Source organism: Pseudophryne corroboree, chromosome 7, assembly GCF_028390025.1.
Source record: "Pseudophryne corroboree isolate aPseCor3 chromosome 7, aPseCor3.hap2, whole genome shotgun sequence".
Classification (NCBI taxonomy): Eukaryota; Metazoa; Chordata; class Amphibia; order Anura; family Myobatrachidae; genus Pseudophryne; species Pseudophryne corroboree.
Genome location: NC_086450.1, coordinates 262,690,900 through 262,709,663, shown reverse-complemented (window position 1 = coordinate 262,709,663; position 18,764 = coordinate 262,690,900). Strand labels below are relative to the sequence as shown.

The 18,764-nt window shown below is 43.0% G+C and overlaps 1 protein-coding gene and 2 pseudogenes across 2 annotated transcripts in view; all 3 read right to left on the bottom strand.

Annotated features, from left to right (window-relative positions):
* The window catches only part of WIPI2 (WD repeat domain, phosphoinositide interacting 2), a 797,269-nt gene that overhangs the window by 103,296 nt on the left and 675,209 nt on the right, over window positions 1-18,764 (bottom strand). For both annotated transcript variants that reach the window (XM_063934120.1, XM_063934121.1), the window contains one exon: window positions 3,334-3,441. In XM_063934120.1, the coding sequence (XP_063790190.1) occupies window positions 3,334-3,441 (108 nt within the window). The remainder of the gene's footprint in view (window positions 1-3,333; window positions 3,442-18,764) is intronic.
* Window positions 6,597-6,715, bottom strand: LOC134947046 (5S ribosomal RNA; annotated as a pseudogene).
* On the bottom strand, window positions 14,045-14,163 carry LOC134947335 (5S ribosomal RNA; annotated as a pseudogene).

The following is an 18,764-nucleotide window of genomic DNA, read 5'->3' as shown; positions in this document are numbered from 1 at the left end:
TACAAACAATAAAACTGCACTGGACTAGTAATACTAAGTAACTGTACTACCAAGTTAAGCTATGTAGGTATATAGATATAACAATGCACAGTAAAGACTGGATGTATATCACAGGGTACTTGTACTAAATATACCTGTAGTTATGCAATTGTTCTTAACGAACACTGCCTAAATTACATGTAGAATACTTAAGTGTCCTGTAAATGCACAGCGCTGATGATGCAGGCGGCTTTACAAAGGAGACATTGCCCAGCAGTCGCAGAATCAGCTCAGCATGTGTGTAATGGGCCCAAACACTGACAGGGAGTGAGAGAGACAGAGATGCAGCTCCAGGGCGGGAACATTTGCTGTAAATGGCGCCTGGGGGAGGGGCTACAGGTCAGAACCTTATCCCCTTGCTGGACTTCACCACCGGGCACTGTGGGACCTATTGAAATGGATTTTATATAATCCGACCTGTGCCCCTTGCCCTGGTGGTCTAGTGAGGTCTCTGTACGGCCACAGTGTCCACGCCAGCGTGCGCAGCCATTATCCTGGAGACCATGTCGGATCAAGATTTTCAGCGGGTCCCGCCTGGGGGACCCTCTTACCTCCTCCCTACGATGCGGCCACGCGATCCTGGAGAGCAGCGGTGTGTGTGTGTGCCCTGAAGAAACCGGAGCCCTCCGCTGTAAGTACCCGGCAACCAGGGCGCGGGAGTATAAAGCGCCACTGGGGGAGGTGAGGGAGCCACAGCAAGATATGTCAGCATAACATATACCATTTCTAAGTGCCTGTGCTGCGGCCCTTGAAGTCTTCTATCATCAGTAAAAGCTCTTCAGGGCTGCCTAGCGCAGCCCTCCCTGTTAGCTGCCTGCACTGCAGGCACCAACTTACAAACTTAGCTCCAGTGCCTGGAGGCAGGGATATAGAGGGGATCCGGTCTGAAGGTCGACAATGTTTAGATCGACCACTATAGGTCAACAGTCACTAGGTCGTCATGTTTTCAAGGTCAACCGGGTTTCTAGGTCGACATGTCCTAGGTCAACAGGTCAAAAGGTCGACATGAGTTTTTAATTTTTTTTTCTTTTTTTAACTTTTTTCATACTTAACGATCCATGTGGACTACGATTGGTACGGTAAACTGTGCCGAGCGCAGCGGTTACGGAGCGAGGCACCTTGCCCGAAGCATGGCGAGCGAAGTGAGCCATGCGAGTGGACACGGTGCACTAATTGGGCTTCCCGGTCACTGTACGGAGAAAACTAAACAAAAAAAAAAATGAAAAACTCATGTCGACCTTTTGACCTGTCAACCTAGAAACCCTGTCGACCTATAGTGGTCGACCTAAACATTGTCTACCTAGATACTGTCGATCTAATGATCCACACCCATATACAGGAGGCGGCGCTATGCATCCTGGGAACAGTCAAAGCTTTTAGCCTTTTGGTGCCTCGGATCAAGATCCAACTCCACACCCCGATGTAATTCCCTGTGGAATCACAGTGTACTCCGTTGCAGAAATTAATTGATCACTTATTAATATTGAATGTCATTATTGATTTAGCACCAGAAAGTATGTTGAAATAAATACAAACCCCTGACTCCCTCCCTCTTTCTGCCGCCTATGCTCTAAGTTGCAATTAAATGGGCAAACCAAAACTGGAAGAGTATGGGTTTCTGAGTTTAAAGGAACTTGGAAAGCTGATACCAATATTGATGCTGGCTCCAATTTTAGCTGTTAATAGAGGATGGATGTTCACCGTCCATTATACGGGAAGAGGGTTACAACACAAGACATAAAATGAAAGTTTTTTTTTTTTAATGCATTTAAAACCATCCTCACATGTAATTAAAACAGAAAGTGCTGTTCACTATAACCCAACCTCCCTTTTAATTATGGTCCCCTTGTTCAAAATTGGTGGGAATTTTTTTTTCTAATTTTGTTTTCTGTGTTACTGTTAATACAGTATTTGCATTTATTACTGTCCCCATTTGTGGGTCGTTAGTCATTTCGTATTGGTAGGAATCCTGTCCCAGGGAACAATTGCCATATAATAATTCCATGACATTTTGTAAATGCATATATAGTTGGCTCAGTGGTTAGCATTACTGCTTCACAACCCTGAAGTCATGAGTATATTCAATCCAAGACATTACATGTGTTGAGTTTTTATGTGCTCCCCATATTTGAGTGGGTGTTTGCCCTGGTTCCCAACCATACTCCATAAAAAACAACAATAAAAAAAAAACAACAACAACAACAACAACAACAACAACAACAACATACTGGTGGGTTAATTGGCTTCTAACAAAAATGGATCTTACATTCTACAATCCCTAGTGTCTATGTGTGTCCACGTGATCGGGAATATAAATTGCAAGCTCTACTGGGGCAGGGACTGATGTGAATGACTGAAACATATACTCTCCAAAGTGCCGAGTAGTATGTGTGTACTATATAAATAACTGTTAATAGTAAATAATTCATAAATAATCAATGAACATAAAAAACAATGAACATTGTTATGGTCATCAACAAGTAACAATAGTTTTCGTAGGTTACAACTTTGAGATCAACCTAAAGCCATCCTTCACTCTGACATACCCCCTCTAAGTGCTCCATTCATGCCTACTGTATACAATGAACACCCCAAACAATCATTGGATTTTATGTGAAAGGAGTTAATTTTATTTGAGAACACCAATTGCATTTTGGTAGGATTTTTCTGTAGGATGCTCAGTGGCGAGTGATGTCTTGTTATATTTCAATCAAAAGAGGATTTTTTTTTACCAAAATATCAGCGATGTACTGTAGTATAAAATATTAAATATTCAGACTCACTTTATATTTTTTTTAGACTGTCTTGTTTAACTAAAAAAAATTGGTAAATATTTTCCAAATAAGAACTGAACAGTTCATATAATTTCTAGAGATTGCAGATATATGGAATCAGGTACAAATTCTAGCCTGTGAAAAAATTAGGCTACTTTATTTAATATTTATGCACATAAAGGGGGAGATTCAAATGTTTGAAAAGTTGGTTGGGTGTCTGTTTTTTCCTGTCAATTAGATAGGGAAAAACAGACACCCAACTGACTTTTTAAACATTTGAATCTCCCCCAAAGCGTGAGTGTGTGTGTGTGTGTGTGTGTGTGTGTGTGTGTGTTGCATGGCACTGTAGAGGAGTGGGACAATACATAAAGCAAATATTAGAACTGTAAAAAGGTAATTATATACTTTTTTCTGTTTCACTTTCTGTAATATTTCATAATTTAAGTCCAGAAGTTAAGCGAGGTGTAAAAAGAATACATTTAAGAAAACAGGTGTGTTATGGGAAATAAAAGTTTCATACTTTTCTTTGACAGTCTCCAACTTGAAGATGTGCACAGTCTCTGTGTTACTTGAAGCAGAGAGAAAATTTCCATCCATGCTAAATGCTAGCGAAAATATTGTGACACACCTAAAGAAGAAAACAAAATGTGAATTATGAGGTGAAATCATTTGGTTTGGGAACTTTCCTGAACATCTTTCAATGTTGTATTTAGCAGCTGGATATGTACAAAGGGCCAAAAGAAAAAGAAAAAGAAAAAAAAAATAGGATTTTAATTACCTAGCCGTAAATCCTTTTCTCCTAGTCCGTAGAGGACACTGGGGTTCCATTCAGTACCATGGGTATAGACAGGGCCAATAGGAGCCATGGGCACTTGATGGTGTGGGCTGGCTCCTCCCTCTACGCCCCCCCTACCAGACTCTGTCTAGGAAGCTGTGCCCGAGGAGACGGACATACTTTGAGAGAAGGATAGATAAACATAGTGGTGAGATTCCGAACCAGCACACACAAAACCAAGGAAACCTATCCTAATCCAACTTTAAACAGGAACAGCAACAGCTGAACCAACAATACTTAACCAAGTAACAGTGCAGGAAGAACGAAGCACCGGGCGGGCACCCAGTATCCTCTACGGACTACGAGAAAAGGATTTACTGGTAGGAAATTAAAAATCTAGTTTCGCTTACATCCTAGAGGATACTGGGGTTACATTTAGTACCATAGGGATGTACAAAAGATCCCAAAGTGGGTGGGAGAGTGCTGATGTTATTGCAGAAATGATTAACCAAACTGAAGGTACTCAGAGGCCAAAGTATCGAACTTGTAGAACTTAGCAAACGTGTTCGAACCAGACCAAGAAGCCGTTCAGCAGAGCTGTAAAGCCGAGACACCCCGGGCAGCCACCCAGGAAGAACCCACCGACCTAGTAAAGTGGGCCTGTACAGATTTTGGAACCAGCAAACCTGTGCAATAAGCATGCTGGATAGTGAGCCTGATCCAGCATGCAATTGTCTGCTTTGAAACAGGACACCCAATTTTATTGGGATCATACAGAATGAACAGCGAGTCAGATTTCCTGTGACAAGTTGTCCTCTTTACGTATACCTTCAAAGTCCTCACAACATCCAAAGACTTTGAAGTAGCAGAAATGTCGGTGATAATCGATACCACAATAGGTTGGTTGATGTGAAACGCAGACACCACCTTTGGAAGAAATTGCTGACGAGTTCTGAGTTCAGCTCTGTCCTCATGGAAAATTAAATAGGGGCTTGTGAGACAAAAGCCCCAGCTCCGACACACGTCTTGCTGAAGCCAAGGCCAACAGTGTGACAGTCTTCCATGTAAGCTATTTTACGTCAACCTCATGTAATGGTTCAAACCAGTCCTATTGGAGGAACTGCAGCACCAAATTGAGATCCCAAGGTGCCGTGGGAGGCACAAAGGGGAGGTTGGATGCGCAGAACACCTTTCGAAAATGTCTGGACCTCAGGGAGAGAAGCCAATTGTTTTTGAAAGAAAATAGAAAAGGCTGACGTAGGCCCACATCCACACCTGTCTGCAGAAAAAGCAGGAAACGTCCCAGGTGAAATTACACCACAGAATAAGTTCTGCTCTCACACCAAGAGACATATTTCTTCCAAATATGGTGGTAATGTTTAGATGTTACCCCCTTCCTGGATTGGATCATAGTCGAGATAGCTTTGTTAGGAATCCCTCTTCTGGATAGAATCAGCCGTTCAACTTCCATGTCGTCAAACGTAGCCGCGGTAAGTCCTGTTGCAGAAGATCCTTGCGAAGAAGTAGAGGCCACGGATCTTCCAGGAGCATCTCCAGAAGGTCCGCGTACCAGACCCTTTTTGTCCAGTCCGGAACAATGAGTAGTGCTTGAACCTTTTCCCTTTTTATTGTTTTGAGAATTTTGGGGATCAGAAGAAGTGGAGAAAACACATACAGCATCTGATAGACCCATGGAGTCATCAGAGCGTCTACCGCCACTGCCTGTGGGTCTCTCGACCTGGAACAATAACGCTTGAGCTTCTTGTTGAGATGAGAGGCCATCATGACGATTTGTGGACATCCCCACCAACGTGTCAAGCACCTGAACACTTCCGGGTGAAGGCCCAACTCCCCTGGGTGCAGGTCGTGTCTGCTGAGGAAGTCTGCTTCCCAGTTGTCTACTCCCGGAATGAATACCACTGACAACGCCACAGCGTTTTTTTCTGCCCAGAGGAGAATTCTTGACACCTCTGACATTGCTGCTCTGCTTTTCATTCCGCCCTGTCTGTTTATGTATGTCACTGCCTTCACATTGTCCGACTGGACCTGAATGGCCCTGAGTTCCAGAATGTTGTTTGGAAGGATAACTTCCTGACTTGACCATCTTCCTTGAAACTGCACCCCCTGGGTGACTGCTCAGCAACCTCTGAGGCTTGCATCCGTGGTTAACAGGATCCAGTCCTGAATTCCGAACCTCCAACCCTCGACAAGGTGAGAAATCTGTAGCCACTACAGAAGGGAGATCCTGGCTTTTGGCGACAGACCGATCCTCTGGTGCATGTGAAGATGTGATCCAGACCATTTGTCCAACAGATCTTGCGTGAAACTTTCCGTATTGAAGCGTCTTGTAAGAGGCCACCAATTTCCCCAGAAGGTGAATGCATAGATGCACCGATATCCGGGTTGGCTTCAGGACATCCCAAACCCTCGGCTGGATTACAAATGACATTTCCAATGGAAGGAACACTTTCTACGAATCAGTGTCCAGTATCATTCCCAGGAATGTAACAAAAGGAGAAAAAAGTATGACTCTTGTTTGGGCGCACTCTTGTTGTATCGTGTTGTATATTGATTAGTGATGTGTATAAAAATATAGTCAAATCTTTATTTCTACTCATAAAATAAATGGGAACTCAGCACAAAAGAAAAAAATCAGTGATTAAGTTTAACATAAATGGATAGTAGCATTCCAAATGATGAAACAAAAATTGTATTTTTCTGAAATTAGAAATGTTCAGATCTTATTTTATGCTCAGATAAATGCATATTGGAAGATAGCTACATACCATGCTGCTTCCGTCTGCTAAAGATCTGTACAAACTGTGTTTGTATTGATAAAGCCCTAAGTAGGGATGATTTCAAGTGAGGGACTACACCCTGACTGAGATCTAGCCCTGATAATTCAAGTCCTTATTGGAGATGGAGATGAGATATGAACACAATGAGGTGCTAAGAATAAGTGAAAGTGGTGATCCTGCTGTTAGTGTTATCTCACAGGGAATGCAGCCTTCCTACTGCACTGGGTATTCCCTAGTGGTCGCCCAACTAGGTACTGACCTAGCCCACCTCCGTTTAGCTTCCAAGATCAGACGAGATTGGGCGTGAGCGTAGGGGTATGGTAGTAGGAAGATTTGCCCTGTGCCACTAATGAGAGTGCACCGAAACAGAAGATGGATTGCCCTCTGAGAGGGGAATGGAGGAAAAGAAGAGATGGGGGGGGGGGGGGAAAGAAGGAAAGGATAGATATTGGAGCGTGAATCTGCTGTCCTCGTTAGACGGGAGAGACGTGTCCCCAGGGGGACGCGTTCACCAGAATCGTGGATGAGAGTTCACGGAAAAAAGAATTGGATGAAAAAAGAAGAAAAAAAAAGGAGAAAAAGAGAAAGAGAGGGAATTGCATGGACATGGGAATCACTGTAATAAATAGCAATATCAAGCAAGAGCCAATCATGCCGTGTGTGAATTTGAGAATGTTAACACTGAGGATATTTGGGCAGGAGGAAGAGAGATATTGAAAAACCTCCTGCTGAGGGTCAAATTACCGGCAGAGGACTTGGTGCAAAATCACACACCACTGCTAGTCCTAAACGTGTACCTTAAATTGTACAGTAAGACGCCAGTAATGGTGAAGACCCTATTGGTCAGCTTTAAAACACACTAGATCATACGCCCAAAGGCATATTGGGTTATACTGAATTCAGTCAAAAGAACCCCATGCAGTTTGTAAATTATCAGATAGTCAACACAATGTATCAAAGACTTATTATGATTGTACTGATTTCAGTCTTCGGACATATATGCAATTTGGTCAGAAAAATATGATATATACAGGACTCAGAATTATAGCACAGTGAAATCATGAAAACACACAGTTTGAGATTTTGGAGCAGATATGGCTGCGTGACCACACAAAATTAAATGTGTGTGTACCTGAGGAAATCTGCATTCATTCAATGAGGGGTTTTACCCGCATCTAACAGAGTAAGGATGAAACATCAAAAATAATATTTGGTGAAACACAACATGGTTACATATCACTAAAAGCTTAATTAGAATGCCCCTGGGAAGATCCAGTAGTGTTATGCGATAAAGAGGTCTCACTTAAGCAAATGATAAATAAATTAGAACCAGGAAAATAAATAGTTAAATGCAGGTAAATGTCGAATATCACCCATGCAGTCTTCAGGTGGGAGGGGGTCCGCAGGAAAGAGGGGAAAACGCGTTTCACCCGGTCACGGGCTTGTTCACTTCCATGAAGCAGCTGGTGTGTGCTGAGTTGACCAGAAATTTAAAGCCCCTTCCATTACCTGACTGCCAATGGCTGTGATTGGGGGCGGGATCAGGATATGCTAGCCTATTGGCTGTGACACGCTGGGATGAATACCGAGTGGTAAGGGGTAGGCAAGTGGATTGACAGGTGGGCGGACACTCTGTTGCCCGTATTTACCTGTGATATATTAGTGGCCGGGAACAGGACACATTGTGCGGCATTGTGCTGAGGGCGGAAGTGATGCTTTCAACTTCCGCCCTTGGGTGACGCCACACTGCCGCCGGGATACGTCCGGCAACACTAGGCAGTCAGTATGAGTGAGACGAGGGCGGAAGTGATCCTCACGCCTTCCGCCCTCAAGTGACGTCACGCCGTTGCCGGGATACAGCCGGCAACAGGAGGTCTCTGATGCCAAGGAAGGGCGGAAGTGTGCGTACGGACCTCCGCCCCCGTATCAGGAATGTAGGTTGCCAGGTTACTGTGGGCGTGATTAACATCACTAGAGATGACGCCCCAGTGATACTGGTAATGGTGGGCTATCAGATGAAGGGTCCCTCATCTAGTTAGGGGGGGGGAATATCAGACTGCAACACTCCCTTGGAGTGAGTGGATAAGAGATTAATGTGGGCAATATCAGAGTTTGTATATTGGAAAAACACAAAATTTGAAAAAAAAGGGTTATTGATAGATGAAATAGAATGATTGAGTGAGTGGGTGAGGTGTGAAAATGAGTGAGCGTGTGTAAGAATGGAGAAAATTAATTGAATAAATTAAGAATGTGTATGGATGAGTATAAATGATGAAAATATTAATAATGTATGAAGAAATGAAAGAATAAAAAAATTATTAATAAATAAATAAAATAATAAATAAATAAAAACTAAAAAATAGAATGAGAATAATGATTATTAGGAAGATTAAAATAGGCACATAAATGATCTAGATAATTAAGGAATAAGTTACCACAAAAGTGCCAAGAAAAACGTGCCAAGAAAAAAGTATATACATATATATATATATATATATATATATATATACATATATATATATATATATATATATATATACATATATATATATATATATATATATATACATACACACACACACATACACACATATATACATATATATATATACACACATACACATACATACATACACACACATACACATATGTACATACACACATGCATACATGCATACACACACATATACATATATATACATACACACACACATGCGTACACACACACTTGCATTGGTACACATACCTATATATACACATATATATATATATATATATATATACACAACCACACATACATATCTGCGTGCGCATACATATGGACATACATGCCTGTATGCACACACGCACATATACACGCGAAAATTATGAGTAACACACATATATATGTGCTGGGAGTGCATGGAAGAAAAGACGATGAGAAGGATGATGGTCAGACCAGATGCCAATCTGTGTCATGTGAGGGGTAAGGTGAAGGACTGTTGGAAGTGTGTACGAAGTGATGAGATGTTATGCCTCCCGTGAGGTGATCACTTGTTGTGACAGCGTGTAATGCAGAGTATGAAAGTACTGGGAGGCGGAAAGAAAGAGATTGGAACATACAGAAAAAGGATAGGTGTGAGCGTATTGCCTGTGAGGAAACCGCTATATATGCGGTAAAGTGGGTGAGCCAGAGATATGGGCAGAATGGGTGAAGTGAGAGTATACCAGATGGTGGGAGGTGAAAGAAGGGGTGAGGTGTTATAGGAAATTATGGAACAGTGAGGGAAAGAAAGGGAGGGGGGGGGGAGGGAATGTGAAAAAAAAAAAAAAAAAAAAAAAGGAGAGAGGAGACAAAGAACAATAATCAAATAGATTGATACTCATTAAGTACGTAGCTATGTAATGGTTGTGTTGTAAAAAGAAAAGAAAGAAGGTCTACAAAAAGACACTATAATTTATATTTTCATTGAGGCCATTAGGTCTCAAACCCCCTAGTCTGAAAATCCACTCACTCTCTTTTTTTAGGAGTTCTCTGGTGAGGTCACCTCCTCTCACTCCTAGGTGAATTTGTTCCAATCCAAAAACTTTCAGATCTTGTGGGCAGTTTTGGTGATAGGTATTGAAGTGTCTAGCCACTGTGGTGATTTTCTTCATGCGAGCTAGATCTGTGACGGCATTGCGGCAGGAACCCAGATGTTCCAAAGTTCTCTCTTTTAGTTTTCGGGTTGTCATTCCTATATATTTGATCTCACAACTGCACGTTATACAGTAAATGAGTGCTTGTGTGTCGCAGTTAAAAAACTGCTTGATCAGTATGTTATCACCATATTTGTCCACCACTGAATTGGTTTTGGAGATATGGGGGCACGCTTTGCATTTTCCACAGGGAAAGGAACCCATTGTTCTACTTCGTTCAGATGCATTGCTCGTCATAAAGTCTGTTATCTGCCTTTGTGTTGGAGTATTTTTCACAAAATGACTTCTCACCAAGTGGTCCTTGATGTTCATGGACCTGCGCCAACTCATATTGACTTTGGAGTCTATGAACGGTGCTAGGTCTGCATCTGATCGCAGAATGGGTAAGTGTTTCTCAATCGCTTGTTTAAGGAGTTTCCATTCGGGACAGAAGGTTCCGATGAACCTAATCTTGGTATCGTCCATTTTGGTCTTGGGCTGATGTTGTGAGATCAAAGTATCTCTGTTGGTCTGGAGTGCTTCTTTGCGGGCCCTTTTAAGCGAGCGTTTGCTGTAGCCCCTTTCTGCAAGGCGATTGATCAAGTCCAGACTTTTAATCTTATAAGTGCCTACCTCTGAACAGTTACGCCTCAGTCTCAAGAATTCCCCTTTAGGGATGTTCTCTATGGTAGGGGGGAAGTGTGCGCTGGTTTGAAGGAGGATGCTGTTCGTGGCGGTCTCTTTTCGATAGAGCTCTGTAGCAATGGTGCCATCATTCGCCTTGTAAATCTGCAGATCGAGAAAGGCAACTCTCTCTTTGCTGATCGAATGTGTTAGATTGATGTTCAGGTTGTTATTATTCAGGTGGTGGATGAAAGACAACAAAAGTTCCTCTGTGCCATCCCAAATAATAAAAATGTCGTCTATATACCTTAGCCAAACCAAAACATGTTCAGTGTACCTGTCATTGAGTTCGTTGAAAACATGAGTTTGTTCCCATCTCCCCAGGAAGAGGTTGGCATAAGTGGGTGCACAGGCCGCACCCATCGCAGTACCCCTAACTTGTAAATAGAAGCGGTCCTGAAAAGTGAAATGATTCTTTTCCAATACAAATTTCAATAGTTTGAGTAATAGAGAGTTAAAGTCATCATTATTGCCGGAGTGTACATAGTGTGCAACTGCTTCAAGGCCCATCTGATGGTCGATGCTAGTATATAGTGCTTCAACATCCAATGTGGCTAACAGAAAGTGATCCTCGAAGTTTATATTCTGTATCTTACGGAGTAAGTCTGAGGTATCTTGTAAGTAAGAAGGAAGTTGTAATACATGCTCACGAAGATGTAAGTCCAAAAAGCGACTCGGCTGCTCCAATATCCCTCCATTTCCAGACATTATTGGTCTTCCGGGGGGTCTATGTATGTTTTTATGAATTTTGGGGAGGAGATAAAGAGTAGGAATTCTTGGATTGGATACAGAAAGATATTTGTGTTCCTGTTTGGTTATTGTACCTGTTGATGCTGCTTCGTCAATCAGCTGAGAGTATTCTTTCAAAAACTGAGGGATCGGGTTGAAGGGAAGCTTCTTATAACAGTCCGTCTGATTAAGTTGGCGAAGTGCTTCAATGACGTACATCTCTGTCGGCCAGAGAACGATATTTCCGCCCTTATCGGACGGTTTTATCACCACATCTTTCCATGCTTGTATCTCCTTTAATGCTAATCTCTCCTCCTTTTTCAGGTTGTCTGAGAATCTATGTTGCTTTCTGCGATTCTTCATGTGAATGATGTCAAATTCTTTGGCAACCATATTCAAAAACACCTGCACTTCAGGGCTATTATTGTCCGTAGGGAAAAAATTAGATTGCCCTTTACATATCGGACGTCGATTTGGTAAGACGTCAGTGTTCGATTCAGAATAAAGTTCTTCAAGGATGTCCAATGTGCTCCTATCCTGATCTGTTAGGCCATTGTCCATTTCCCAGTCCATACCTTGACTTCTATTCGCAAAGAATTTTTTCAGTAGCAGTTTTCGTCCAAACAGTCTTAAATCCTTTTCCCATGCAAATCTGTTGAAGGATTTCATGGGGGAGAAGGAAAGTCCTTTGCTAAGGACCTCTGATTGTGCTGGAGTAAGAGTTCTACGAGATAAATTGATTATTGTCAGTTGTTGAGAAGTAGTTGGATTTAACGTGCTTTCCGCCTCTGTCGCTCCGGGTACCTGGATGTTCGTGGTGTGTCCCATTTGAGATCTCGTCCTGTTCCTCTTCTTCCCCCCTCGTCTCGTCTTTCTTGAGGTCTGTCTCTTCCCCTTGGTTTCGGTCCCCTGTCTAAAAAATGAGGGGAAACTTCTCTGTTGGAAGTGGAGCCGAACAATGCGGTGTCGTGTATGTCACTGAGGGAATCTTCACTGTTAGACGACTCAAATTCGGAGAAGGTGTGTGTCTCCTGCTGTCGCCTCGCCCTATTCCTGGGAAGTTGTGAATTCCACTTGAAAATATCTCCTTGGGAAAAATCACGTTTATCACGTTGCAATTTGTTACGTTTTCTGTCAATAATGGTTCTTTCATAGGTGTCAAGGTCCTTTTTGTAGTTTTCAAAGGTTGTCTGAAATGGTGTGTCCTTTTCCCATTTTTCTAGATCTTTTCCCAAATCCTCTATCTCCTTTTCCACCTGATCCAATATCAGGGTGTCGTGTTTAATCAAAATATGTATTAAATCACTTGAGCATTTTAACAGAGTAGCCTCCCATTCATTTTTTAGATTTTCCGTGGCCAGTGGAAAGGAGGGGAAGATTTTTGGTCTCAAACCCCTTGGTACAATTTTATGTTTGATGTAGTTCTCCAGGGTAGTGATATCCCAGGTTAGACTAATTCGTCTCTGAAGAGTTTTTTGTAATTTGGACAGAGATGTTTTCCAATCTACTGATGATACCTCTGAATCAGTAGTCTCTGAAAGGAGATCTTCGAATTGTTCTATGTTCCTGCGTTTAGACAGCTCATTCTTTAGAGAGAATAAGGACATACTGTAATGTTGACAGTCCAGTTACCACTAGTATGCAGGAGAGCAAAAGATCAGTGACCAAAGGCACACACGAGGGGGTATTTGTGGGGTTGAATCTGAGAGTTGGTTTCTATGTCAAAATCACAATCTATGGTTGACATATCAGGGGTCCATATCTGATAGGAGCCAATAGGAATTAAGTTAAATTTAATGGAGTAGGGAACTGAGAGAAAAAAAGGGTGACGTAAGAAGTCGTAAAGGCAGCATCAGCTGTCTACCATTAACATATAATACGGTCGTGCAAGGATAAGAAGCTGAGACGAGCTCAGCAAACAGAATATGTTTTCAAAAAGGGGGAAGGTTTATCCTGCACCGGCCTGTTTTTTAGATATATATGAGATAATGATACTTAAACCAAAAATCGGACAATAATATTAAATAAACATTATTCCCATCTGTCCATATGGCGGTGCGCCCCGAGTCAAAGAGAAGGCAAAATGTAACAAAAGGAGAAAAAAGTATGACTCTTGTTTGGGCGCACTCTTGTTGTATCGTGTTGTCTATTGATTAGTGATGTGTATAAAAATATAGTCAAATCTTTATTTCTACTCATAAAATAAATGGGAACTCAGCACAAAAGAAAAAATCAGTGATTAAGTTTAACATAAATGGATAGTAGCATTCCAAATGATGAAACAAAAATTGTATTTTTCTGAAATTAGAAATGTTCAGATCTTATTTTATGCTCAGATAAATGCATATTGGAAGATAGCTACATACCATGCTGCTTCCGTCTGCTAAAGATCTGTACAAACTGTGTTTGTATTGATAAAGCCCTAAGTAGGGATGATTTCAAGTGAGGGACTACACCCTGACTGAGATCTAGCCCTGATAAATCAAGTCCTTATTGGAGATGGAGATGAGATATGAACACAATGAGGTGCTAAGAATAAGTGAAAGTGGTGATCCTGCTGTTAGTGTTATCTCACAGGGAATGCAGCCTTCCTACTGCACTGGGTATTCCCTAGTGGTCGCCCAACTAGGTACTGACCTAGCCCACCTCCGTTTAGTTTCCAAGATCAGACGAGATTGGGCGTGAGCGTAGGGGTATGGTAGTAGGAAGATTTGCCCTGTGCCACTAATGAGAGTGCACCGAAACAGAAGATGGATTGCCCTCTGAGAGGGGAATGGAGGAAAAGAAGAGATGGGGGGGGGGGGAAGAAGGAAAGGATAGATATTGGAGCGTGAATCTGCTGTCCTCGTTAGACGGGAGAGACGTGTCCCCAGGGGGACGCGTTCACCAGAATCGTGGATGAGAGTTCACGGAAAAAAGAATTGGATGAAAAAAGAAGAAAAAAAAAAGGAGAAAAAGAGAAAGAGAGGGAATTGCATGGACATGGGAATCACTGTAATAAATAGCAATATCAAGCAAGAGCCAATCATGCCGTGTGTGAATTTGAGAATGTTAACACTGAGGATATTTGGGCAGGAGGAAGAGAGATATTGAAAAACCTCCTGCTGAGGGTCAAATTACCGGCAGAGGACTTGGTGCAAAATCACACACCACTGCTAGTCCTAAACGTGTACCTTAAATTGTACAGTAAGACGCCAGTAATGGTGAAGACCCTATTGGTCAGCTTTAAAACACACTAGATCATACGCCCAAAGGCATATTGGGTTATACTGAATTCAGTCAAAAGAACCCCATGCAGTTTGTAAATTATCAGATAGTCAACACAATGTATCAAAGACTTATTATGATTGTACTGATTTCAGTCTTCGGACATATATGCAATTTGGTCAGAAAAATATGATATATACAGGACTCAGAATTATAGCACAGTGAAATCATGAAAACACACAGTTTGAGATTTTGGAGCAGATATGGCTGCGTGACCACACAAAATTAAATGTGTGTGTACCTGAGGAAATCTGCATTCATTCAATGAGGGGTTTTACCCGCATCTAACAGAGTAAGGATGAAACATCAAAAATAATATTTGGTGAAACACAACATGGTTACATATCACTAAAAGCTTAATTAGAATGCCCCTGGGAAGATCCAGTAGTGTTATGCGATAAAGAGGTCTCACTTAAGCAAATGATAAATAAATTAGAACCAGGAAAATAAATAGTTAAATGCAGGTAAATGTCGAATATCACCCATGCAGTCTTCAGGTGGGAGGGGGTCCGCAGGAAAGAGGGGAAAACACGTTTCACCCGGTCACGGGCTTGTTCACAGGAATGGAAGCCTCTGTGTTGGCTCTAGGTGAGATTTTGGAAAATTCAGAATCCAAAAGTGATCCTGGGGAAGATTGGTTGAGACCAATGCTGTCCAGCAAACTCTCCCTGGACGGCGCCTTTATCAGAAGATCGTCCAGGTATGGAATTATGTTCACGCCCTGCTTGCGGAGTATAAAAATCATCTCTGCCATCACTTTGGTGAACACCCTCGGTGCCGTATTGAGACCAAATGGCAGGGCCTGAAACTGGTAGTGACAGTTCTGCAGTGCAAACCATAGATAAGCCTGATGAGGCGGCCAGATCGGAACGTGAAGGTACGCATCCTTGATATCCAGAGACACTAGGAATTCCCATTCCTCCAGACATGAGATCACCGCTCTCAGAGATTTCATTTTGAACTTGAACACTCTCAAGAACAGGTTCAAGGACTTGAGGTTCAGAATTGGTCGTACCGAACCGTCGGGTTTTGGTACTACAAACAAGTTGGAATAGTACCCCTTGTGCAGATGAGGTGGAACTGGAACAATGGCCTGAGTCTGTACCAGTTTTTGGATGGACTGCTGTCAATTTTTCCTTGCCTCTTGTGAAGCTGGTAAGCCTGATTTTTAAGAATCTGTGAGGTGGAGAGCTCTTGGAACTCCAGTCTGCAGCCCTAGGAAATAAAATCTATGACCGAAGGATCCCGGCACGAACTTGACCAGATGTGACTGAAGAATTTTAGTCAGGCTCCCACCTGACAGTCCTCCAGGCATCGCGGTCCACCGTCATGCTGAAGGCTTTGAGGAGGCAGAGCCTGAGCTCTGTTCCTGAGTACCTGCAGTTGCTGGTTTGTGTGGTTTACCTCTGGAGGCCGTAGAAGCATCTCTGGATTTTCCCTTAAACTTGACTGTCAAAAAGGACTGTAAATTTGAAGCTGAATAAGCTTTCCTGGCTGGGGGAGCTGCGGAAGGAAAATTCGTAGACTTATCCGCAGTAGCTTTGGAGATCCAATTGTCTAGTTCGTCTCCAAACAAGGCCTCTCCTGTGAATGGTAAGCCGTCCACGCCTTTCCTGAAGTCCGCATCAGCAGTCCACTAGCGTAGCCACAAGCCCCTGCGTGCTGAAACTGCCATAGCGGTGGTGCATGCAATAAGCAAAGCAATCTCTTTTGTGGCTTCCACCATAACGTTCACAGAGTCCTGTATATGCTGCAGGAGTAAAACAACATCCCCCTAGACAAGGAATCTAACCCCTCAATTAGGTTACCTGACCATTTAGCAATGGCTTTTGTTATCCACGCACATGCAATAGTGGGTCTCTGGGCCACCCCAGCAGCTGTGTACAATGCTTTGAGTGTAGTCTCAATTTTACGATCAGCCGTATCTTTTAGAGGAAAAGGAAAAGATGAGAGCAACCTTTTAGGGATTTGAAATTTCTTATCAGGATTAACCCACAGTTCTTCAAACAGGGTATTCAATTCCTTTGACGCAGGAAAAGTGACTAAGAACCTCTTTTTTACATTAAAATAAGATTCCTCACTCCTCTGACACCTTATCAGGGTTTTGCAGAACATCTCTGATAGCCTCTATAAGAGCTTCTATTCCCTGTGACAGAGCAGCATCCCCCCTCCAAATCCACCTCACACTCCTCCATGTCTGACCAGTCAGTGTCAGAGTGAGACTGCAGGGTATGGGCCAGAGATAGTTATTGCAGACAAATGGGAGGAGATTGAGATGCTGGTTTGGGGACTGAGTCTCTATTTATAAACTCATCCATAGTCTGTCTTAAGTATTGCGTCTCTTTCTCATTGCAGGATAGCTTTGTAGAAATATTTGAGATCATTCCCTTAATGGAATTAACCCACTCCGGTTTAGCCCCGCTATTCTGGGAAGGTGCACTGCCCTGAGTACCCAGCAGTGAGCTCCCTGGTGAAGAGAAACACACTCAGCCTGACAATGTAAATGTGACAGCGCGCGCGCACACACACACACACACACACACACACACACACACACACACACACAGGAAAACCCAGAGTGCACTCCAGGGGAAAAAGTTATTTGGAGCCAGCCCCACCACGCCATTATCGCTAACGCCAAGCTTCGCTGGGTCACAGACTAAGTACCCAGATAGGGGACTTAGTACACTAATAATTGTCCCCCCCTGCTATGACCCCCTGGTACTGCTGAGGTAATCTGGAGGCTCTCCGGAGGAGCTGCGCGTCCCTGTCAGTCAGCGTCTGTGTCCACTGTAGAGGGAAAATGGCGCTGGTGAGCTCCTGGATAAACTCATAGTGAAGGCCCCGCCCCTTTAATGGCACGCGGTCTTCCCGCTTTTTTATACTGGCTGAGGTAATTTGGTGATCAAAATGGAGAGAAAAACGTTTTAAGGCTGTTTTTGCCAGTGTGGGTACTGTGTACTGAGACACAGCTGTGTACTGTGTCTGGAGACGCATTCCTCCCCGGTTAGAAGACAAGCATCTCCGTACCCTCATGCCGCCATAATGGCCGGCCACCTGCTAGTCAAGACGCCAGCTTAGTACTCACCACTCTTCATTCTTCTGGCTCTGTTAGGGGTTGCGGCGTGCTGCGGGAATGTACGCTCGCCGTGGTGGGGCTTGCAAATAGTTCCCTCAGGAGCTCAGTGTCCTGTCAGTGGGGAACGTGACCATTAACCCTTCAAGAGGTTGGGCCGTCCGACTCCCCCCTTTCCCCCTAAGTCCCACGAAGCAGGCAGGCTGATGCCAACCAGCCCTGCCTGAAAATAACTTAGAAAATAAATGCAGAAAACTCTTCCGGAGCATCCATAAGCGTGACCGGCTCCTCCAGGCACATTTTATAAACGGAGTCTGGTAGGAGGGGCATAGAGGGAGGAGCCAGCCCACACGGCCAAATTCTTAAAATGCCCATGGCTCCTAGTGGACCCGTCTATACATATGGTACTAAATGTAACCCCAGTATCCTCTAGGACGTAAGAGAAAAACACTTAGGGTCTCAGTTTCACAGGCTTACTCAGCAATCATCCATGCTGCTTTTTTTTTTTTTTTTTAAATACCTAGAGATAAATAGATGTATGGAGACATTAGGGATGTGCACTTGAAATTTTTCGGGTTTTGTGTTTTGGTTTTGGGTTCGGTTCCGCGGTTGTGTTTTGGGTTCGAACGCGTTTTGGCGAAACCTCACCGAATTTTTTTTGTCGGATTCGGGTGTGTTTTGGATTCGGGTGTTTTTTTCAAAAAACCCTAAAAAACAGCTTAAATCATAGAATTTGGGGGTCATTTTGATCCCAAAGTATTATTAACCTCAAAAACCATAATTTCCACTCATTTTCAGTCTATTCTGAACACCTCACAATATTATTTTTAGTCCTAAAATTTGCACCGAGGTCGCTGGATGACTAAGCTAAGCGACCCAAGTGGCCGACACAAACACCTGGCCCATCTAGGAGTGGCACTGCAGTGTCACGCAGGATGGCCCTTCCAAAAAACACTCCCCAAACA